The 22,876-nt window shown below is 32.3% G+C and overlaps 2 protein-coding genes across 2 annotated transcripts; both read left to right on the top strand.

Annotated features, from left to right (window-relative positions):
* The first annotated feature begins 4,228 nt into the window (after nucleotides 1-4,228).
* On the top strand, nucleotides 4,229-13,462 carry LOC112018061 (receptor-like protein 13). The gene is made up of 6 exons (XM_065779353.1): nucleotides 4,229-4,893; nucleotides 6,851-7,006; nucleotides 7,084-7,158; nucleotides 7,396-7,551; nucleotides 10,931-11,077; nucleotides 11,221-13,462. Exons 1-6 carry the CDS (start codon nucleotides 4,479-4,481, stop codon nucleotides 13,395-13,397), a joined length of 3,126 nt encoding a protein of 1,041 aa, XP_065635425.1. The 5' UTR covers nucleotides 4,229-4,478; the 3' UTR covers nucleotides 13,398-13,462.
* An 8,070-nt stretch (nucleotides 13,463-21,532) lies between these two features.
* Nucleotides 21,533-22,457, top strand: LOC112038367 (uncharacterized). The gene is made up of 2 exons (XM_065779370.1): nucleotides 21,533-22,166; nucleotides 22,255-22,457. The coding sequence occupies exons 1-2, from the start codon at nucleotides 21,533-21,535 to the stop codon at nucleotides 22,455-22,457; spliced, it is 837 nt and encodes a 278-aa protein (XP_065635442.1).
* The last annotated feature ends 419 nt before the right edge of the window (nucleotides 22,458-22,876 follow it).

Genomic DNA, 22,876 nt, shown 5'->3' with positions numbered 1-22,876 from the left:
AAAATATTTTTTTAATTAAGCATAGAATATATATATATTAGGTTGCATTTTATAAATTTCTCTCTTTTAATTTTAGATATAATGTAGTTATTATGGAAGTTTTTCTGAACTTATACCAACTATATGATGGGATAATAATTATCTTTTCCAATCACAATAATTAGTATCTATACTTAACTGCTTTTGAATGACCTTTTTGTTGAATATTTTGTTCTTTTGTGGTTGTTTGTCCTAATGTTATTGTTGTTTGGCCTTGAATTAGTGTAATTTTCTTTCCGCCATTGACTTGACTCACAATCCTCCAAAGTACCACCTTTACAGCTTACTCCCCATAATATTCTTCCTACATTGATTGGATTTCTGAGGTTAATTAGGAGTGAATTGGACTTAAAATGAAAGAGACAGTAGAATTTCTGAGGTTGCCACCTTTACCAGCGGCCACAGGACAAGGTAAATATTATTATAGGCAACAATACAAGGCTAGAATTTGTTGCTCAAATCGCCTATTCCACCGCTTCACATGTTCATTTTTATGATGGTGGACTGTCCATTGACATAATGCCTTACCAATATGGAATTCACCAGGACATTATTAATACGCCATTTCTGGAAATTGATGCTTATAACTATGATCAATACACTATTATCTCTTTTTTTGAATTTTTGGTGATATATTTTTTTATATGATAATTATAATCAATACACTATTATCTCTTTTATAAGTGAAATTCATTTCAAAAGTTGAAAGAAATATTATTGTTGTTTAAAGGCTAATAAAAATCATTATTGTTATCATTGAAAAGTAAAATGAAAAAAAAAAAAAAAGATTTCAAAATTATGTAATAATTTATTCTCCTTTATAAAATTTGTGGATAGTTACATAATAATAGAAATTTACATAAATTGTATTTTGCATCTCTGTAACTACTAAAAGTTGTTTTTATTTATAAGTGGAAATTTGAATCTGAAAAAGGAAATATCTAAAATCAGTTTATTTGTCATGTAAGAAACAATTAAAAAAAAAAAAAAAAACCTTAACGATTAGAAAAAATGATAGATATTATATATTTTTGAGTTTTCTTACAAAAAATATATGACTCATGAATTTAATATTATTTTATAGTACATAAACTTCAATACTGTAGCAAATAGACCCATTAACTTTTTTTTTTTTTTTTTTGCCAATTTAGTATATAAACTTTGATATAATAGCAATAAGACCTCCTTACCTATTTTTGCTTGCCAGTTGAACTTCTTTTTGCACCAAATCATTAAAAAAGAAATGAAAATGAAGGATGTAGGGGACTTTTTTTTGTTGTGCGTTGGGCTGGGCTGCCACCTGCGGTAGTAGGCCTGAGTATTTTGAGTAAGAGAGTTGAGACCAGTCCAACTGTAACTCAATTTGGGCCGGCTTGTGCACAAACTATGCCTCGTCTACTAGGAGTGTACTTATGGCAGACAGAGCTGTTTCAGATGAGTTATGGCAGACAGATATAATAATAACAACAAAAATAGAGTCCTCTGACTTTTTAATAGAAAAATGACCAAATAATCCCAATTTATGAAGCATAATCACAATGATAACAATAACTTTTACAAGGAAGATAAAAGAGTGAATAATAATATGAGTTAATCAAAAAGAAACATAAATCAAGTCAAGTTTGGTCTGTAGAAGCAAAACCAAAGAGGGAAGAATGCCTCCTCTCAATGCAACTAATCTCCCAGGAAAGATTCAGTCGTGGGGATTAATGGCTTTGAGGGAACCGGACCTGAATGGTTAATGCCTGAAGGAATCCTTTTTACATTTTGGAAGAGAGCAGGATTTTGAGAGGGAGAGAGAGGAATTGACCTACTAGTGCATGCCTACTGTATTCACTCTCTTCGTTTTCTGTTTTCTCTCTTATCTTTTTCTTTCCTTTGTTTTTTACTTTCTTTCTTTTTTTTTTTTACTTCGTGATCTTCCCCTATTTTTCGATCCCTTTTTCTGGGCATGGCAAAGGTCTTCTTATAGTGCCTGCCGTGACCAGATTTTACTACTTTGCCCCTTAACTACCTTTGTTTGGTTTGGGTGTACTTGCCAACCACCACTGGTTCGTCTGTGCGCCACTCTCCACTTCCAGACAAAGGAAGGTTGTTTTATTTATTAGCCTGCCGTGGCACCATTTTCTACCACGGTGTGAGTGCTCTCTCTCTCTATCCCTCATGGCATGCACCTGGCGGGTCCTACTCAACCTTTCCTCTTTTAGGTGGTCTGTCATCCCAACAGGACGTACCCCCTAAAAGATCTTGGGCAGGAACCGCATAATAGGTCTTTTCCCCTCTCCCCACCGCCAAACCATACCCTCTTACCTCTGACCCTTGACCCCACAATGTCCCATATTGGCTAGGTATAGGCTAGTGGTGTCTGGGCCTTGCGCGTGCCTCCCTTTCATGTTTGTCCAAAATCTGTCTGCTGCTCATGCGTTTGCGTCTGGAGGCTTGTTTACACAATCTGCCGCCCCTTCTTCGACCTTTTATGTGGATTGTTTCATGATTCCCTGCTCCTCTTAGAGCTGAGCCTTATTTGATACTGGGTTTTATATTTCTTTCAACCTATTTCTTGATTGCCATTATGTCCTGCCATACTACTCTGTCATTCCTGTTGTAATGACTTGATCCTGCTGGGCCTTTTTAGACTTGACGTTTATTCTTTCCCCAATCGCTTAGCATAACCATGAGTTTTCTTACTTATGGGCTACTGTGTCCCTTTTGTTTTCCCTTAGGCATCCTCGGCCATTTGCTTGTCTTAAGCTTCCTCAGCCCTTTTCCTATCTTTGTGTTCCCATGGGCTTTTACTAACTTCATTGGGCTTCTCCGGTCCAATTACTTCATACTCATTCTTGGGGTTTGTGGGCCTACCATCAATTCCCTACTCTCTTTGTTTGCATTGCTTTGAGCCTGTCGTAGCTCATTCTTACTTTTTCACATCATACACTGTCCATGGATTTGCTATTTGCTATTTCTCTCTTTTCGGGCTCTTTGGAGCCCATTTGCTGCCTCAAGGCCCATTTATTTATTCTATGGACCTGTGATCCATTATTCCTGCCGCTTGGACTTAATGTTTCTTGTTTTCTATCTTTTTGCCCACTTCTTTTTGGTCTGTGTTGCTGGGCTTCTTTCCTTCTTTATGACTTCTCAAAAAATGGCCCTCAACAAAGGACTCCTATTGCAACTGCATAAAATTTTAGGGGGGAGGGGGGTCTATTTGTTAGAGTACCAAAGTTTATGTACTAAATTGGCTAAAATTAAGGTTAAGGAAATCTATCTGTTATATTATTAAAATTTATTTACTAAGTTGGTTAAAATAAAAGTTCAGGGAGTGTAAGTATAACTAGTACGATTTAGGGGATGTCAAAGAATTTTACCCATATGTGTGTGTGTGTGTGTGTGTGTGTTAGTGTTAGAGTGCACACATATATTTTTGAAAAATTTATCCCTTGCTAAAATCAAATGGTAGCTCCGTCAGCATATAAAAGCACTTTAAATTGTACAAATCAATATTTCAAATAGAACACTATATGAAATATGGTGAGTTCTAGTTAGCTCAACTGGTAAAATTTCTGATGATTGAAAAAGAAATCTGGGATTCAATCTCCAATTACACAAAAATCGATTGGTGTTTTGGTCTAATGATAGAGCAATTATCAGAAGCGGACGCTATAGGTTGAAACTCTAAAGAAAAAAAAAAAAAAAAGTAAAATACTATATATAAAGTAAAATATATTAGAATTACAGAAAATCTGTGCATTCCACAAATTTTTATCTTTTCTCACTTCTCAATATTCATTTCTTAACCAGGACAGCATGTTCATCTAATATTCTAATTATTACTCGAGACATGGAATTTGGAAATGCGATCTGGGGTACCCTGCACGGCATGTCTCCATCAAGTTGAAATTAAAGCCATCAGCCCATGTGAATGTTGAAATTAAGACCTTCTCTTAGTTACCTTTAATGCATTATTCCATATCACGACATCGTTAAAATACAGCCTTTAACGCTAAGTCCATTTTTGTGATTGTTTTTTTAAAGATGACTCCAATGCAGTTTGAAGCTAATTTTGTTTTTTCTTATATTAGCCATATATATATATATATATATTTACGAGTATTTTTTTTTTTTAATTTATAATTCAAAAAGTGAAGGAGAGTGGATTTGAATTTTAAGCACTAAATGTGTTTTTTAAAAATACCAAAAAATTTCAGTTCAACTTCAAGGCTATTGACAATTGAAAAGAGAAAAGAAAAGATTAAAATGCTCCAAAACAAATTGCTATCCGAATACTTAAACTAAAATGCCACCGCCCACCTTTATTCGCCAACCCATAATGAACCTTCGTTCTCCATTTTATTCCACAGCCATTGACTTGACTTGATTCTCCTAACTAATATATAAACTAGTCTAGCAAAAAATTAGAGGAGTATTTCTAGATATTCACAATGGGACGGTCCTTGGTGAAGTGCTTACTGTGGGGTTTGATAGTTCTAGTTCATCTTCATGGTCACAGAGGTTGCTTTGATGAAGAGAGGATGGGTCTGTTAGAAATCAAGGAGGAGTTTGTGAGGTCCACCCCCAGTAAGACCATCAGAGATCCTCTTCTCCCTTCATGGGTGGATGACCACAAGAGTGAGTGTTGTGAGTGGGAGAGAGTCACCTGCAACTCCACCACCGGTCACGTGACCCATCTCTCTCTCCACAATATCTGGGACTGGGAATTCCATACTGAAATGGATCCACTTGGCTTTTTCGAATATATGGTCTGGTTTCTAAATGTTTCTTTATTCGAGAGTTTCAAGGAGTTAAGAAGTCTTGATTTATCTTTTAATGCAATTGGTGGTTGGATTGAGCATAAAGGTAATGTTAATATATATCATCTTTCTGTTTCTTATTATCTGTAATGACTGCAATTTATCCTATGGTAATATCAGTTTCGGCCAACAAATAGATCGTTACTGAAGAAAAAAAAAAACTCAGAAAACTGTAAATTTCAAGATTCATCTCCACTCTCTTAAATCGGTCTCTCCTCTTCTTTGTGTTGTATCCACTTTGCATTTCTTCTTCTTTTTCTTCATTTCGTTAGCCTCTGTTCATACGGCCTCTTTTATCTTTTTTTTTTTTTTAGTTTTCCTCTTTATCTTGTTATTTCTTTGTGTGTGTTTCCCTAAACTCCAAAGTTTTTTTTTTTTTTTTGGGTGCACTCCCGTGAAAGTAGAAACTAGAAACTAGCAGTCAGTCAGGACGCAGCAAAGTGACAAGACTTGAAAGCAAAACGTGTGGAGATTTATAATTAAAGATTTATGGATTACAGACTTTACACTAGTTGACTGGGTGTGGGTGGTACTCTATACACCATTTCAAACTTTTTTTCTTTTTTTTTTCGGTAAACGTAAACGATAAATCATTTCAAAATTTCTTTTTATTTTGCTAAAATATATATTGGTATGGTACTGTAGATATGAGTAAAAAATATATATTAATATTTGTTTTAGTAATTTATGAAATTATAATGGTAATTTCAAAAAGATATATTGATATTAATTAATACCGAAAATATATCATTTGTTTGTTAAAAAATTAAAATAGGCTTTAGCCAACCCACCTTTTCCCACAGCCATTGACTTGAGGAGTATTACTATGTTATTCTTTACTCGCATGAACCCTGGTTTCTAAACGTTTCTCTATTTGAGACTTTCAAGGAGCTCCGAAGTCTTAATTTATACTTTAATGGGATTAATGGTTGGATTGAGAATAATGAAGGTATGTTAATCTAGCCTCCTCCTTTTCTTTTATTCTTTTTAAATTAATTTTTAATTTTTTTAATGGATCTTTTTATTCGTTTCTTAATATCAGCAATGAGTTGTTTGGTAGCCTATGGGTGGCAGTGTTTATAAATATATGTGTTATATATATATATATATTCTTCATAGGAAAAGCAAATTATATAGTACTTTGCTAATTAACAAGATTGCTTGAGGTTTGAGGTTTTTTTTTTTTTTTTTTTTTTTTTTTTTTTTTTTCATTTTAAATAACTATTTCGTCCACTAACCTAAGAACAAGAGGGCATGCTAAGGTTAACTCCAGACTTCCAATTTGAGCTTTTGGAGTGTTGGTTATTAATGCACTAAACAACTTGTCATCTTAGAGTTTTTTGTTTTCCCGAAAAGTTGTTAACAATCTTATTGCACTATATTATATCTCGTGCTATCACCATCAGGGAAGAAACTATGTTGATAACTAAAATTAAATTTTTTAAAGATTTTGTTCTCTAAAAATTAATCGTTTATAAGGAAATTTTAAAAATTGTAGTATCTCATATAAAATAATTGCGTTACAAATAGATTATACGATTTTTTTTTTTTTTTTAAAGCCTCACTCAGATATATTATTTTTGAGAAAATAATACATGACAATTCTTTAGTGATTCTAATAGAGTTATATTTAAGGCATGTAGCTAAAGGAAATTCACTATTAATTCCAAAATTTAATTCCTATTTGGTATCAGTAGTGCAGTGTTGTCTAAGGAATTTTATGTCTTGTCAAGGTAGTTCCAATAATGCACTTTTTGAACTGTGTGTTCAACATATACTTCTATTTTAGTTTTCTAATTTTTCTTTAGTACCCAAATGCTTTATCCCCTTATTTACTTTGCATTTTGTTGATCTTTTGTACATCATATATTTTGATTAGAGATTATCTTTCATATAAAATTAGTAGTTTATTGTGCCAACTTGTAAATGCTGTACATGCTATATTTTGAGGTGGTGGCATATTTTATCTATAGTTATTTCAATTTCTTGCTATCTTATCATAGGTTCCCAGATTTTATTGAGATTGAACAAGCTAGAGAGGTTAAATCTTGATTTTAACCTTTTCAATCGAAGTATCATACCATCATTGAGGTTACTTACGTCACTCAAAGCTCTGAATCTTTCTTACAATGAAGTCAAAGGATCCTTTCCTGCCAAAGGTATGCCCATTCTCCATAATATCTTCGAAGTTTCTAAACAATTGCTACTTTTCACATCATTTTCTTTTTTTTTTAAGAACTTTCGGTTTTCGAAGACTTGGAGATGTTGGATTTAAGATACAATTCCCTCACTGGCTCCCTAACAGTTCAAGGTACAGAGAAAGAGAAGATTCGATTTTGATTTAACCAACGTTACTAGTTGATATTTACAAAGCAATGATGTAATTAAATTGAATGCTTTATGGTCAATACGCAGTTTAATCATGCATCTCCATTACCTGTATTATTACCTTATTTCTCAAAAGTACAATAGTCCCATTTAAAAGGCTCTCATGTTTGGAGCAATTATTGTTGAATATACCTTGAACTGATTTATGGTCAACATTCAGATTTCAAAAGTTTGTCGAAGCTAAGAAAGCTGGAGCACCTAGACTTAGGGGAAAATGGCTTCAACGAAGGGATAATAAGATCGTTGGGTGCACTATCGGCGCTTAAGTCTCTGAAATTGGATTCGAATTTTATGAAGGGCCCACTTTATGACCAAGGTAAAGCAAAATTCTTTGGGTTCTTACAATCACAATAAATAATTAATAAAATTTCTGGTAAGTCCTAGAAACCAATAGAACCTGGGGTGTGTGAGTTCAGGGTCTTCGGGCTTCGATTCGGGCTGGTGATACCTATGGGTTTACTCAAATGTACCGTGGGACATGCAAATCCCCTTTTAAAAAAAAAATAATAATAATAAACTCAACTCTTAAAAAAATAAAATATATAATAAAAATCTTAAGTCTATATAACGTTTATTAAGATCTAACGCAGCACTTTAAGTGTAAATGAAAATGAAGTAGAAAATGAAAGAAGAAATGAGGAAAATATTATATTTCAAAAAAAATTGAGAAGAGTGGTCTTGGGGACCACTAAAAGTTAAAGTTGTTTGGTCTTCCAAAAATAAGCACATATGGGCTGCACACACGTCGCATGGACTTGCTTGGGAAGAAGTTAACAATTGCCATGTCTTTCTTCGTCTTCGCACGGACTTGAGAGCTCTACTTTTTTTTTTTGGGTATTATTTTAATATTTGACGTTGCAATACAAAATTCTATGTTTCTTCTAAATATGTTATATGAGATTAAATTCGGTAATTGTTTCTCAAAAAAAAAGAAAGATTAAATTTGGTAAGAATATAGTGTAAAACTCACCATTCTAATCTCAACATGTCACATCATCTTATCACATATTTAAAAATAAGCATAACTGCACCCAATCAATTTTAATACCTGTATATAAATCCAACCAAATTAAGAGTTTATTGAGGTTTTATTAGGTGTGGTAGGATATATTGAATTTTAAGTAAAATGTTGATGTGAAAATCTCTTATTAGATGGTATAAAACATGAGTTTTACATCCTATTCTTACCAAATTCAGATTCATGTTATATACTTATTGCTGCAGATTTTGCAAATCAAAGAAGCTAGGAGGTCCTAAATTTTAGAGGCTTTCAATGGTTCCTTGCCAATTTATTTATTTTATTTACTTCTTTTTTTAGTTTGTCCTTTTTGTGGATAGTTGTCCTGTAACAAGGGTGTGAATCACATACTATAGGATAGAGTTTGTAGAGAGAAAAATTATGTGTAATATCGGAATGAATGCCTAGGTGTATGTATAGGCAAACTGAAAGATGCTATATAACCCTAGCAAGTATTTAGAATCCTAAAGCAAGCTTTTTACGGCTTAATTAATTTTAACCTAAACTAAACATATTAGTCCAATTATAAATGACTTAACCAATTTTCAAACAAAACAAGCTACACTACACAAAGCAAGACAATATAGTAGTGTAATGGAAATAGAGGGAAAAGCAAGCAAACCACACTAAAAACCAAAACATGTTTAGGAAGAGGAAAACCCGAGCACCAGGCGTAAAAACCTCTCCCCCAATCACCTGTTAGAAATATCAACTAGAATGAATAGTTGTAGTACATGGATGAACATAAACCCTCCAAGCCTACCTCTCCCCCAATCACCCGTTAGAAATCTCAACTAGAATGAATAGTTGTAGTACATGGATGAACATAAACCCTCCAAACCTATTTCTCCCTGTGTGCTTAAGCCCTCCAAGTTTCAACTAACAACCAACTTCCCTGAGTCTTTTCTTAATCTAGCTTACTGAAGATCCTCCATTAAAGCACCAAAAAGTGCAGTAAGACAGTAGTAAAAATAAGCTAGATAGTAAAATAATTGGCAAAAATAATTCATGCCAAACACACACTTACTCATTTATATTTTTTGTGGTATTTTGGTCGTTTTTTAGGTTTCAGGATTTTTTTTGCTCATTCTAGTGGTTTTAGGAGTATTTTGGTCATTTTAGAGATTTCGGAGCTATTTTGGTCATTTAAGATATTTCGAGGTAGTTTTGGTCGTTTTGAGATTTCAGGGGTATTTTGATCATTTTAGTGATTTCAGGGGTATTTTGGTCATTTGATTACGAGACTATTTTTGTCATTTTGAGGTTTTAGGAGGCATTTTGGTCATTTTTATTATATTTAGGGTATCTAATACTATATATAATAGCAAAAACTTTAAGGAGATGCTGCCACGTTAGGGAAAAAGGCCCCTTTAAAAACTAACACATGTAGAGTTAATTCTTTAAAATTTCACTCGGTGCGTCTGGAAGACTCACTTTCAGACACCCACCTGCTTATCCAAAAAAAAAAAAGAAAAAGAAAGAGAAAACGTAAACCTTTATTTTTGGTAATTTTAAAGGCTACGTCGTTATTTTGGTCATTTTTTAGATTTTATGAGGGTTTTTATTTATTTATTTATTTATTATAATGTTTTAGGGGTAATTTAGTCATTCTGGGTCTTCCAAGAGTATTTTTTGGTTTAAGGGTAATTTTGGCATTTTCTTGGTGTCGAGGCTATTTTCAATCAATTTGTTATTATAAAAATTACAATTATTTTGAAGAATGCTTATGAATCAATTATTTGAATATTACATTCTTGGATTATGATTGAAATGTAATTTAATAACCAAACATGATAATGTCACATCAAGGTAATGTGATTGCATGAATCTAAGATTACAATAATGTGCTCCCCGTGCATTGGAGACTAAACTAAACGCTCCCATAGTGCATTGGAGACAACTAAAAATCCGTTTAACTACCTACCAATGTGCTCACCGTGATTAGATTAATATCTACCCACTAGTCCCATCACATGGCAAATATCTAGCGTTCTGCTTGTCATAGCGTACATGAGGCTGCCACAGCTTAGAATTGGGACATTTTTTTATGAATTTCATCTCCTCCTCATCCTTATGACACTTCTTCTTGCTTAGGATAGTTCCTTTACTTATAGAATTTTTTTTTTTTTAATTCTATTTTGTTTCAATAGTAGTCCGGAGACTCCGGACCAAATGACTCCCTCATTCTGAATTAGTTCAAATTTTAACTGCATTCCAACCAGAATTTTGTCATCTAGGCAAAAACTTGATTCCGGACCGAAATTGAGAGTGGGTTTTGTTGATGGCAAATACCGGGGTAAATAGGTGGATCTAATGGTGGGGAAATGGACTGAGTCAGAAATTGATGAGTATAAATAAAAAAAATGAATCGGGAAGAAGCAAGATGAGAAGGTTAGAGAGCGGTGGTAAAAAATAAAAATGGAAATAAAAGGAAGATGAAAAAGATGATAAGAAAGAGCTGCGAAGAGTGCACTATGAAAAAGAAACAAAAACTCAATATATAAAAGTTTATAAATAATTACCATAATTATCAGTTGTCATATTTAGCCACACACAAAAATAAAATAAAATAATGTATTATGTTAAACTTTCCGGAACATTACACGAGTTATATATATAACACACATGATTTTTTCTTAGCCAACTTATTTATTAATTAATTTATTTATTTTTGTAGATTTGCCAGCTTTGGATAGGTTGGAGGTTTTAGATATGAGTATGAATGACTTCACGGGAATTGTTCCTCCTTTAATAGGAGCATTATCTTCTCTCAAATCTTTATTTTTGGGAAGAAATAAACTTAATGGCTCTTTACCCGCTGAAGGTATGTATTTAATCAAAATTTGAATTAAATATATTCATAAAATAAAATAAAAAATACTAAAATATTGCAAGATTGGGCCCTATGTATTCTTACCAGTAAGATATAATTACGTTGAAGATTGTAAAAGTTTGGTTCTTTTGCAGGTTTGTGTAAACTGCAGAAACTTGAAGAGTTAGATCTTAGTTGGAATTCATTTGAAGGGACCTTACCTTCTTGCCTATACAATTTGACATCTCTTCAACTATTAGATCTCTCTGGGAACCAGTTCAGGGGAAACATTTCATCTTTGATAGCTGGCCTTACATTCCTTAAGCATGTTGATCTCAGTCATAACATTTTTGAGGGTTTCTCATTCGACTCATTTGCTAATCATTCCAAGCTTGAATTTTTTCAATTTATATGTCAGGACAAGAAGGCGGAGATAGAAACAGAAAATTCAGACTGGGTACCTTTATTTCAGTTGGAGTTCCTTGTGATATCTAACTGTAGTCTGAATAAGCTCTCCAATCAAATTCCCAAATTTCTTTTTCACCAGCATAGCTTGAGAGTACTTGATCTCTCTCAAAATATGTTGAAAGGGCCGTTCCCCAATTGGTTATTTGGAAATAATACGAGGCTCGAATATTCTACTCTTAAGGACAACTCCTTCTCGGGTAATTTTCATTTGCCACAATGTCTTAACTTTACTTACTGGATGGATGTGTCAAACAATCAGCTCAATGGGCAGCTTCAAGGAAATATAGGGAATGTCTTACCAAAGACATGGTATCTAAAGTTATCCAATAATAATTTAAATGGTCCTCTCCCATCCTCAATTGGTAATATGAGTATCTTGCGTGGATTCGATGTGTCCTTCAACAACTTCTTTGGAGAAGTACCAAAGGAATTACTTGCAGGTTGCTTAGAGCTAATAGAGCTGGCATTATCTAATAATAATTTTGATGGCCATTTGTTGTCTAGTGATTTTAACTCGACTATGTTAGAGGTTTTGAGAATAAGTGATAATTGGTTCACTGGAATTATATCAAATGAATTATCATCAAAACATCTTTCTCTTTTGGATGCTAGCAATAACAATATGTCAGGTAAGATTCCTATTTGGATATGCAACAGAACAAGTCTTGATGAAGCTGACGGTATCCTATTGCAAAATAATTATTTTACAGGTCAAATTCCATGTGAAAAAATTGAGTTCAAGTTTTTGGACCTTTCTCATAACTTTCTTTGGGGATCTTTACCATCATGGTCCAGCAGTAGTTTACAATATTTACATTTGGAAGAGAACAGATTTTCAGGATCAATACCAAAGGCTTTTCTCAATATTTCTGAGCTTTTGATATTGGATATCAGTGGCAATAGGTTGTCAGGAAGCATTCCCAGTGTAATCAGCAACGCTTTCAACTTAAGAATTTTATTGCTAAGAGGAAACCGTTTGAGTGGCACTATTCCAACTCAGTTATGTCAACTGATCGAAATAAGCTTAATTGATCTGTCCAGAAACTTCTTATCTGGAACAATACCTCACTGCTTCCAACACTTCGTTGCTAACAACACTCAGTCTTTTGGTTTTGTTTATTATTCAAATAGGCTGTATGTCTCTATTGTCAATGGAGTATTAGCTAACGGAAATACTGGACACTTAACAGTCGAAGTTAATTTTGTTACCAAATATAGGCTTAGCTCTTACAAGGGTAGCATTCTTGATTACATGTCAGGTTTGGATTTATCTTGTAACAACCTAACAGGTGAAATCCCAATTGAACTTGGAAAGCTACAAGGTATTCATGCTCTAAACTTGTCTCATAATCAATTGACAGGTTCCATTCCAAAGACATTGTCAAACTTGACTGAATTAGAGAGCTTGGATCTTTCTCACAATAGTTTGAGCGGCAAAATCCCTCAAGAATTGATTGAGCTTACCTTTCTTGCAGTGTTCAGTGTTGCTTATAACAACTTATCTGGTAGGACCCCAGATAGGAAAGCACAGTTTGGAACTTTTGATGCAAGCAGCTACAAAGGAAATTCATTTCTTTGTGGACTGCCACTGGAGAAAAACTGCACCACTACAAAAGATTCACCTCCAATGCCAACACAATCCTCAGATGTAAGTGATGAGAAATGGCACAAAGTAGATCAAGCAGTCTTCTTCACTAGCTTTTCGGTAACTTGCATCATATTCTTCTTGGGAGTTGTTTCTGTTCTTTATATCAACCCTCGTTGGCAACTGTGGTGTTACAATTTGATTGAGGATTGCATCTATTCTTGTTATTTTTCTATTGCCATTACTCTACGTAAGTTATTTGTGCGTTTGTATAATTAGCTATGGTTGCTTTCTCAATGTTTGGGAACTTAAATTGTGGCAAACTTTATATCTGTGCTTAAGAATAATGGACTGTGAGTTTGAAAGCTCGTTAAGTTTTTTCTTCATGTTTTCTTCCTAATTGTTGTCTCATTTAATTTATTCATTACAAATTTATGAAATTGATAGTATATTTTGTTTTGTTTTGTTTTGTTTCACTTTGATGTGTTAAAACAACCTAAGGATTAGAAAAATTATGTCTTCAGCCAAAGCACATGCCCCTTGTTCAAGTATGGTTTTTGTTAAGTTCTAAATATTTAGGATTAAATGTTTAGATTCTTATTTTGTGTATGTTGGCAAACCAAGAACAAAAACATGTCTAGATTAGGTGTTAGACATTGCTCAAGATTGTACAAATTAAGATTCAAAACATTCAAGTTGTAGAAAGAAGAGTTCAAGTTCAATGAAGCTTGATTGATCGAAAATTAGATTCAACTGATCGAAAATTGCAAATAAGTTATTTCTACAAAATTTAAATCAGACCCAAAGCCCACGAAAATGTCTAGGGTTTCAATCCAACACTTTAAGGTATAAAAGGAAAACCCTAATCACGTTTTAGAAGCCCTTGGAAGTCTTGTAAGTTACTCTTGTGAGATTTAAGAGATTTTGTACTTTCTAACTCAACAAGCATCTGCTGGATCAAGAGATCTACAATCAAGAACTGGTGGAAACAAGCTACTGCATAAAGATTTACTACTAATGGTGATTTGAAACCTTTGAGTGAGATCTTAAAGTCACAAATGGGGAGTTTGTGTTCATCAAATCTAAGATAAAAGAGTCCGTGGATTTAGAGTTGCACGTAGTCGTGTTAGTAAGTTCTACATGAGGTAACTTTAGATTTAGGGTTTAAATCTATTATAATCTTCCGATCTATCATAGTGGATTTGTTTATGTTGAGGATTGCTAGGTTAAATCCTCCCCAGGTTTTTATCATAAAACGATTGGTTTCATTGGTTTTCTTGGATGGTCATATTACTGTCTTCTTTATATTTACGCACTAAAGTAATATGTTTGCATGTGTTAAAAAATAAAGGCAAATTACAACTTACCCCACCCGTGGTTTAGCCAAAATTTAAGTTATCTATCTATGGTTTGAAATTTGACACTTTATCCACCTAAGGTTTGATCGAAATTTAAGTTGCCTACTTATAGTTTGAAATCCCATGATGCAAGTATTTCGTTGGATTATTTTTTATCTTATTTGATATTGTATTTTTATGATTTTTGTGTTTTTGGAGGAGAGAGACATAAAAGTTGAGCAAAATTACATATTTAACCCGGTTTATAATATTGTGAATTTGAAAAACCATGTAGGAGCTGAAGATGGTTGTTCTCCATTCTACTTTGAACTTGCTTTTATAAACTTTATCATCCATTACATAATTTGCCCCATTTATACACATTTGGGTTGCTTAATTGAGACATTTGTAAATGAGATGAGGTGTAGATTGTTTATTGGATAACATAGACGCTGATCAAATTGCTCAATGGTATTTCTATTGGCTGTGTTTGAACCATTTTTAATTTAGCTTTAGCTGATAGATGAAATGCTACATATATATATATATATATATATGTAGCATTTCATCTCACATAAAGTTCAATTAGAATTTGAAATTAGAATCCAGTTTCGTTCTGTGTCTAAATCTATGTGGGAACCACATCATAATTATCCATTTAAGTTTGTGCCATATTTCTACATAAGTTTTTTAATCTTTATGTCAAGCGACTTAATGAGTGCAAAATGCTAAGAATATAATATTAATGAACTATAAAAATAAAATAAATAGAAAAAGTAATCACATATACTCAATAAAAATCACCACACAACAAAGATCACCACACATTCTATCTTATTAAAAATTAGAAAAAACAATGATCATAAGTAGTATTAAATTTAGTTAAGAATTTTAATATGTGACTAATTACATTTACTTTCTCTATAAAAAAATTGGCTAATTATTTATATTTTTATGATAAAAATTGTGTTTAATTTTAAATGTGTTACATACATATGCATGTGTTACATGCTATTTTTTTTAATAATTTGACTAATTATTTATTTCATTATAATAAAAATTGTGTTTAATTTTAAATGCATATGCATTTACATGGGTTACATGCTAGTTTATATAACATTAATATCTAAAATTTGAAGCATAGTTGCTGTAGCATTTATAATTGTTAGGCTCTTGTTGAGCCACATTAGTATAGCATTTTGGTCAATTTCAATCTATTCTAGTTCACTCGGTCCACTTCAATCCTAAAATCTATTAGTAAATAATTAAATAAGTTAACTTAATTATTTTGTCAAAATATATTAGTACATGAAGTCATTTAAGCTTTTTCTAAATTAATATTAATCAAACAATAAGATCTTTTAAATAATGCTTATGAATGTTTTCATTTAATTTTTTTAGTGATATTGTAGTTAGTACAAATTTTGCTACATATAAGTTTTACAATATATATATATATATATATTCGGTCCACTTTTGTCCATTCAGTTGACTTAGCTCCAATTTAGTCCATTCCTTTCACTTTGGTCCATTTCGTCCAATTCGGTCCACTTCAGTCCCCTAAGTCCAATTCTATCCACTTTGGTCGATCTTAGTCCACTTCAGTCCCTTCAGTTCAATGCGGTCGATTAAGTCCAATTCTATCTATTGGGTCCATTTTGGTCCCCTTTAGTCCATTCAGTCCCCTTTGGCCCATTTGGTCCATTTTGGACTAATTGAGCTTTAAATTGATTATTTTTTAGTTTTGGGCTCAAAATTATTATACTTTTCCTTAATTTTTGGTTTGAAAATTATTAAATTTTATTCTATTTGAGACAATTTTTTAATTATGGGCTAAAAATAAAAGAAAATAGGTATTATTAATTAGAGTTATGGGGCCTAAAAAATAAAAATGTTAAATATTCAAAAGATTAGTTTAAAATTTCAATAATATAGGCATTATAGGTATATTTAGAAATGGGGTATACATTTTTAAAAAAAAGATATTATTGTATATGTTCAAATTAGTCAACTGATAGTATTTTTATATAAAAATAATAATAATTTTGATAAAGTCTTTTCTATTTATATAAAACAATATTATAATAATGTAATTTAAATATTTATATCATTCAAATATGACAATTTTTTTAAAAAAAAAAGAAAAATATTAATACATTGAAACACAAAATATCTATATTGTCCAATAGATATTACAACTTTAAAACTAAAACATGAGTAGTGAGGTCTCAAAAAAAACATTAGTAGTGATTTTTATGGACTGGGGTAATAGTACAACTTTTAGTAGAAAAAATCTGATTTAAAATTTTTTGGAGTAAAAATGCTACAAATACATTTGGGCAGGTACACCACTGTTTAGTAAAGTCTTAATACATGGGGGATGCTCCTCCATCCAATACATTATCGTCTAGCAAAGCTAGCCAGTTCTTTGCTTCACATGCTATCTTCTCTATTGGTCCATTTGTTCAAGAAAGCCATAAGAGAGAAATATATTCCTAATAGAAGAACCAAGCAATCTAACATCATGAAGGACGGATGTGGCCAATGCTCAAATTGGTAGGTCCAGCTAACTTTACTTCATCTACTGGACTTTTAAATTCACATTCTACCTCAATTGCTTGAAGCCCCAAATCCACACCAAACTGCTAGCTCATTGTAATCTTAAAGCCTGCACTTCAATTTATCATTTCCTTCTACTATTCTTGCACATAAAGCTTCTATACATTGACTTCCACTATCATTGTACCTTCAAGCCACACCATCTATTGTTCTGCAATTTCTTGATTGCAAAATTTACCTTGTAACAAGGTCAAATCGGCAACTGCCCTTTTCACGCAAATTATACAGCCTTCTGCCCCCTTTTTCAAACTAATTAGGAAAATGCCCCTCTTTTGTAAATCGATTTTCTCAAAATCGGGTTTCAATGTAAAACTCGATTTGTAGAAAATTGAGTATGGGGCGATCAAACTTAAAAAAAAAAAAAAAAAAAAAAAAAATTGCATGGAACTCGAGTTCCATAAAAAACACCAATATAAGCCTCCATGAACAGCTATAGCTAAAACTAAACTTAAAAAAAAAAAAAAAAAAAAAAAAAAAAAAAAAAAAAAAAAAAAAAAAAAAAAAAAAAAAAAAANTTATTAAATATCGGTTTAAATATTATAATTTTGGTTTTTATATATATGCGTAATATGTTATAAGTTTCATTACATAAAACTTATCAAAAGAAAAAAAAATTTAATAACGCATACACTATTTAACATAATATTTTTACAAATAATTAAATTAAATTATTTCTTTTTTGATACACTTGCTAGTTTGGATTAATTCAATTTTAGGCTTCAAATCACACCGACATTAATGGCTTAAACAACTTTTCAAAGGGTTTTCTCTCTCTTTTCTGGTTGATTATAGGGATTCTCCTTGGATTCAAGTATTATTTTTTATATATTCTGTTTTATGTTTCTTTTGCTTGTGGGTATAATTTAACAATCTTAAATACAATATGTTGGTGATGACTATTGATACTCAATGAAACCTCACACCACCCAGGGCAGCACCACCTTAAGGCTAGGGTGGTCCCAGGACCACCCTGACCTGAAATTTTTTTTTTATATATAATAATTTAAAATTTTTATTTGTTTACCCTTCAAGAAAAATTTGGGAATACCCTCAGTTTTTTTTTTTTTTTTTAATGCCAATAAAATTAAATTTTGCTCCATAATTTGTTCTACATTCAGGGATGAATGATTGCTTGGTTGTGTACATTGAAAGAGAAGTAACTTGTAGCATTGATAATGAGACTATCATGCAATGATTTCAAAATATGAAAACTCGTAGAAGGCAATTATAACTTTATGTATTTGCATATTTTTTTTATTGTTGTTGTTGTCAATATATGAATTTCTCTTTTTATTAGATTGTATAATTTATGTTTCTTAAAGAACACTCTAAGAAAAATTCTTAAAGCCGCCACTGACACCATCTAAAATTGTGCATTAACAAATGTCCTAAGGAAATCCATATAACCAGAGCCTACTTATAATACCATTTATTTCACTTCAAAAGTTACCAAACACGCAAGTTTAAGATCATTTTATTAAATTGTTGTGTTAGTTTTAAAATAAATTTTGTTTAAAAATACATAAATTCAAATTCTTAGTACTATAATATGATGAAAATTGTGGTTATTTTCTTTAATTGTTTCTTCTTTGTTTTGTTTTTGTTTTTTTTTTTTTTTTTTTTTTTTTTTTTTTTTTTTTTTTTTTTTTTTTTTTTTTTTTTTTTTTTTTTGTTTTTGTGTGTGTGTGCATGTGATAGATTTGACAACTTCCCGAACGTTGCATATCCAGTCGCTAGCTCATTATGAGTTTATGACGCTACCCATAAAAGTTTCTTCATGACATGCTACCATAACTCGGTGAATTTGATATTTATCCGAAGTGAATATAATCCACTCTACAAGTTATACTTTTGTTTCTTACTAGTCGCAAACTCATGCGATGCACAGGAAAACTATTGAAAATAAGATTTTAAAAAGAAAAATTTATTAATTTTAGTTTATATTGAAATTTATTATGGTAGTTTAGAATAATATTTCAAATCTTCATTTCATTTTATTTTAGTTGGAAATAAGTTATATAATTAAATGAAATGCTTATAAATAAGAGATGGCATAATAATATACTATATATAGTTAGTGATTATTCAAGATATCATTCAACATATGAACATTTTTTTTTAAAAAAAAAAAAAAAAAAAAAAAACAAAACAAAACAAAACAAAAAATTTGCATGGAACTTGCGTTCATGGAACTTACGTTCCATAAAAAACGCCACTATAGGTATTTAAAACGCCACTATAGGGCTCTCTAATGGAGCGATCAAAATTAGAAAAAAAAACTTGCATGTTAAAATGCCACTATAAGGCTTTAAAACGTCACTATAGGGCTTTAAAAAATTGCATAGAACTCGAGTTCATGGAGCTCGAGTTCCAGCATTTTTTTTTTTTTTTTTTTAAATTTTCAGTTTGTTATAACTCGATTGTCCAAAAATCGAGTTTTAAGTTGAAACTCGATTTTTAGAAAATTATGTTACAAAAGAGGGGCATTTCCCTAATTAGTTTGGGAAAGGGGGTAGAAGGCTGTATAATTTGCGCGAAAAGGGTAGTTGCCCATTTTGCCCCCTTGTAACATGAACTTATAGGAGGCCATGTACATTCTTCAACAGCCTATCTAGACTGATTATTTCTCTAAGCTTCCATGTATTCCATAGTAAGTGTATAGGTTGTTTGCACCAACTCCACTACTAACTTCAGAGCTTCATCCACATGCCTTTGGTTCTGATTTTACCATAATAGCCAACCTCCACCTCCATCACATGCCCTTTTTTTTTACCCAACTTAGAGCATTCACATCAGTATGTGTATTTTACACATTCATTTTTACAATAAAAACCTACTTTTTCTATTTTACACATCCATTTTTACAAAACACCCACATCAGTTCATTTATTTTATAAGATATTTCAATAAAATATTCATTATACTCCATTTTATTATTATTTCTCTAATGGTCATACTTTTTTTTAATTTAAACTTATATTTTAAGTAAACTACCAACACCGGTGGCTCAGCCAATGGAGCCGCTCGTGGTGGAGGTCCGATGGCCGAACCGCCAAAATAGTGGCTTCGGCGAACGCCGCCGGATTGGTCTCGCCGCCCACCGTACCGCCAAATAGTGACCCACCGGTGGGTGGATTATTAAAATAGTGGCGTTGACGAACGCCGCTGATGCCCAAACTACCAAAATAGTGGCTTTTGGTGACCGCCCACCGGATTGGTGTCTCCGACCATTGTACCGCCATCACCGATGGGCCGATTGTTGTAATAGTTGCTCCAACTACCACCGTCAAATTGATGTCTCCAACCACCGTATTGCTAGAATCGGTGACCGAATCGATGTCTCCTACCAACGGTCATTTTTTTTTTTTACCCACCGGTCATAATTTTTGTTGTTATATCCACCGGTCATAATTTTGAAATTCAAACGGTAATTCAAACCTAACTTTAAACCCAATAGTAAATTCAAACCTAAATGTCATATTTTTTTAACTTTAAACCCAATGGTAAATTCAAACCTAAAATTCATATTTTTTTTTTAACTTGGTAAATTCAAACCTAAATGTCATTTTTTTTTTTTTAACTTTAAACCCAATGGTAAATTCAAACGTGAAGGTCATATTTTTTAACTTTAAACCCAATGGTAAATTCAAACCTAAATGTCATATTATTTTAACTTTAAATCCAATGGTAAATTCAAACCTAAAGGTCATTTTTTTTAACTTTAAACCCAATGGTAAATTCAAACCTAAAAGTCATTTTTTTTTTTTTTTTAACTTGGTAAATTCAAACCTAAATGTCATATTTTTTTTAACTTTAAACCCAATGGTAAATTCAAACCTAAAGGTCATATTTTTTAACTTTAAACCCAATGGTAAATTCAAACCTAAAAGTCATATTTTTTTTAACTTTAAATCCAATGATAAATTCAAACCTAAATGTCATATTTTTTAACTTTAAACCCAATGGTAAATTCAAACCTAAAGGTCAAAATTTTGAAATTCAAACTCAAGTCACATTCTTACTCTATAAATATGACCATTTTCTCTCTAATTTCCATCCACTTCTACAAAATTATCTCTTCCATTCGGTTTTTGTTCTCTCTTAATGGATTTCCATAATGACATTGATTTTATTTTTCCAAATGATGAGCCTCCATTTGACTCATCTTCTGATGATGATGAGTTGGAACTTACTCTAGCTATTGCCATAGAAGAATTAAACAATGAAGGAGCATCAACATCATGACGTCGTTCGGCTCAACCTCGCAGGTTTATCTGGCGTAATCCTTTGCAAGGTCATAACAGGCTTTTCCATGATTATTTTGCTGAAACACCAGTGTATCCTCCTAATGTATTTCGAAGGAGGCTACGTATCCATTCAAGAGTTGAAGCTATTGAACCATACTTTGTTCAAAAAAGAAATGCGGCTAACACACTCGGGTTGTCTTCCCTTCAAAAGATGACCGCCGCAATCAAAATGCTTGCTTATGGAGTGTCGGCTGATTTCATGGATGAATACTTGAGGATTGGAGAAAGCACTACAATAAAAAGCTTAAAAAAATTTGTTAAAGCGGTAGTTTCAATCTTTTCTGAAGAGTACTTGAGGTCACCAAACAACAATGACATTGCAAGGTTGTTAGTGGTTGGCCAACACCGTGGATTTCCAGGAATGCTGGGGAGCATCGACTGCATGCATTGGAAATGGAAGAATTGTCCAAGTAAGTGGAAAGGTCAATATATTGGTCATACCCATGATCCAACGATAATTTTGGAAATCGTGGCGTCGTATGACCTTTGGATATGGCATGCATTTTTTGGGTTACCAGGGTCTCACAATGACATCAATGTCATAGAGCGGTCTTCTGTATTTTCTGAGCTTGCTGAAGGGCGTGCTCCTCCGGTTAATTACTCGATAAATGGTAATGACTATTCAATGGGGTACTATCTTGCAGATGGTATATATCCATCATGGGCAACATTTGTCAAAACAATTCCAGCACCACAAGACCGTAAAAGACAACATTTTGCTTCCGCACAAGAGGCGGCTAGGAAGGATGTCGAACGTGCTTTTGGAGTACTTCAGATTTGCAATTGTGCGTGGGCCTGCACGTTTTTTCCACCTTGAAACGCTTAAGGACATTATGATGGCATGTATAATATTGCATAATATGATCGTTGAAGATGAGCGACATACTTACCTTGGAGAAAATAACTTTGATTATGATCAAATCGATAATAATGGACCTGAACCAGTGTCACATAATCCCACTTGTAACCTTATGCAGTTCATTGAACGTCATAATTCCATTAGAGATAGAGGAATTCATTCTCAACTTCAAGCGGATCTTGTCGAGCATCTATGGCAACTACAAGGCCAGTCGTAGGAATTTGGAATTCTAAATTTCTAAGTATTACTACTTTTATTTAATGTGAACCTTCATTGTTATTTAATCCTCAATATTTACTTTATATTTCAAAATGGTCTATTTCACTATTCTTTAAAATGTTTTGTTTTACTCTTTATACTTTTATATTTATGTCAATAAAGTTAAATGTGGCATGACAATCAAAAGACAACTGCAAACATAGCATAGTTATACCATACATTAACATTCTATACCTAATAATTCATTTGGTAAAAGTCCATTCATAATTCTATAATTTAAAACACAACACAGTTATAGTAATCCTTTTTAATTCTTCTATCTTTACTGCAGAGGAGTCGGACCACAATTAGAGGAGTCGAACCTATACTGCAGAAGCAAGAAATATGCAGAAAAATAAAACAGTTTCTGCAGAAAAA

This window comes from Quercus suber, unplaced genomic scaffold (genome assembly GCF_002906115.3).
Source record: "Quercus suber isolate HL8 unplaced genomic scaffold, Cork oak 2.0 scaffold_206, whole genome shotgun sequence".
In the NCBI taxonomy this organism is placed as follows: Eukaryota; Viridiplantae; Streptophyta; class Magnoliopsida; order Fagales; family Fagaceae; genus Quercus; species Quercus suber.
Note: the sequence above shows the minus strand (reverse complement) of the source record. Positions and strands in the feature narration are given on the sequence as shown.

What these genes read in the sequence shown, in the direction of transcription:
- LOC112018061 (XM_065779353.1), top strand. Translation starts at nt 4,479, where the DNA reads ATGGGACGGTCCTTGGTGAAGTGCTTACTGTGGGGTTTGATAGTTCTA. An exon ending in TGGTTGGATTGAGCATAAAG is followed by an intron (nt 4,894 to 6,850) that starts GTAATGTTAATA and finishes ATCTTATCATAG; the next exon opens with GTTCCCAGATTTTATTGAGA. An exon ending in TGGCTCCCTAACAGTTCAAG is followed by an intron (nt 7,159 to 7,395) that starts GTACAGAGAAAG and finishes GTCAACATTCAG; the next exon opens with ATTTCAAAAGTTTGTCGAAG.
- LOC112038367 (XM_065779370.1), top strand. Translation starts at nt 21,533, where the DNA reads ATGACCGCCGCAATCAAAATGCTTGCTTATGGAGTGTCGGCTGATTTC. An exon ending in AGTACTTCAGATTTGCAATT is followed by an intron (nt 22,167 to 22,254) that starts GTGCGTGGGCCT and finishes TGATCGTTGAAG; the next exon opens with ATGAGCGACATACTTACCTT.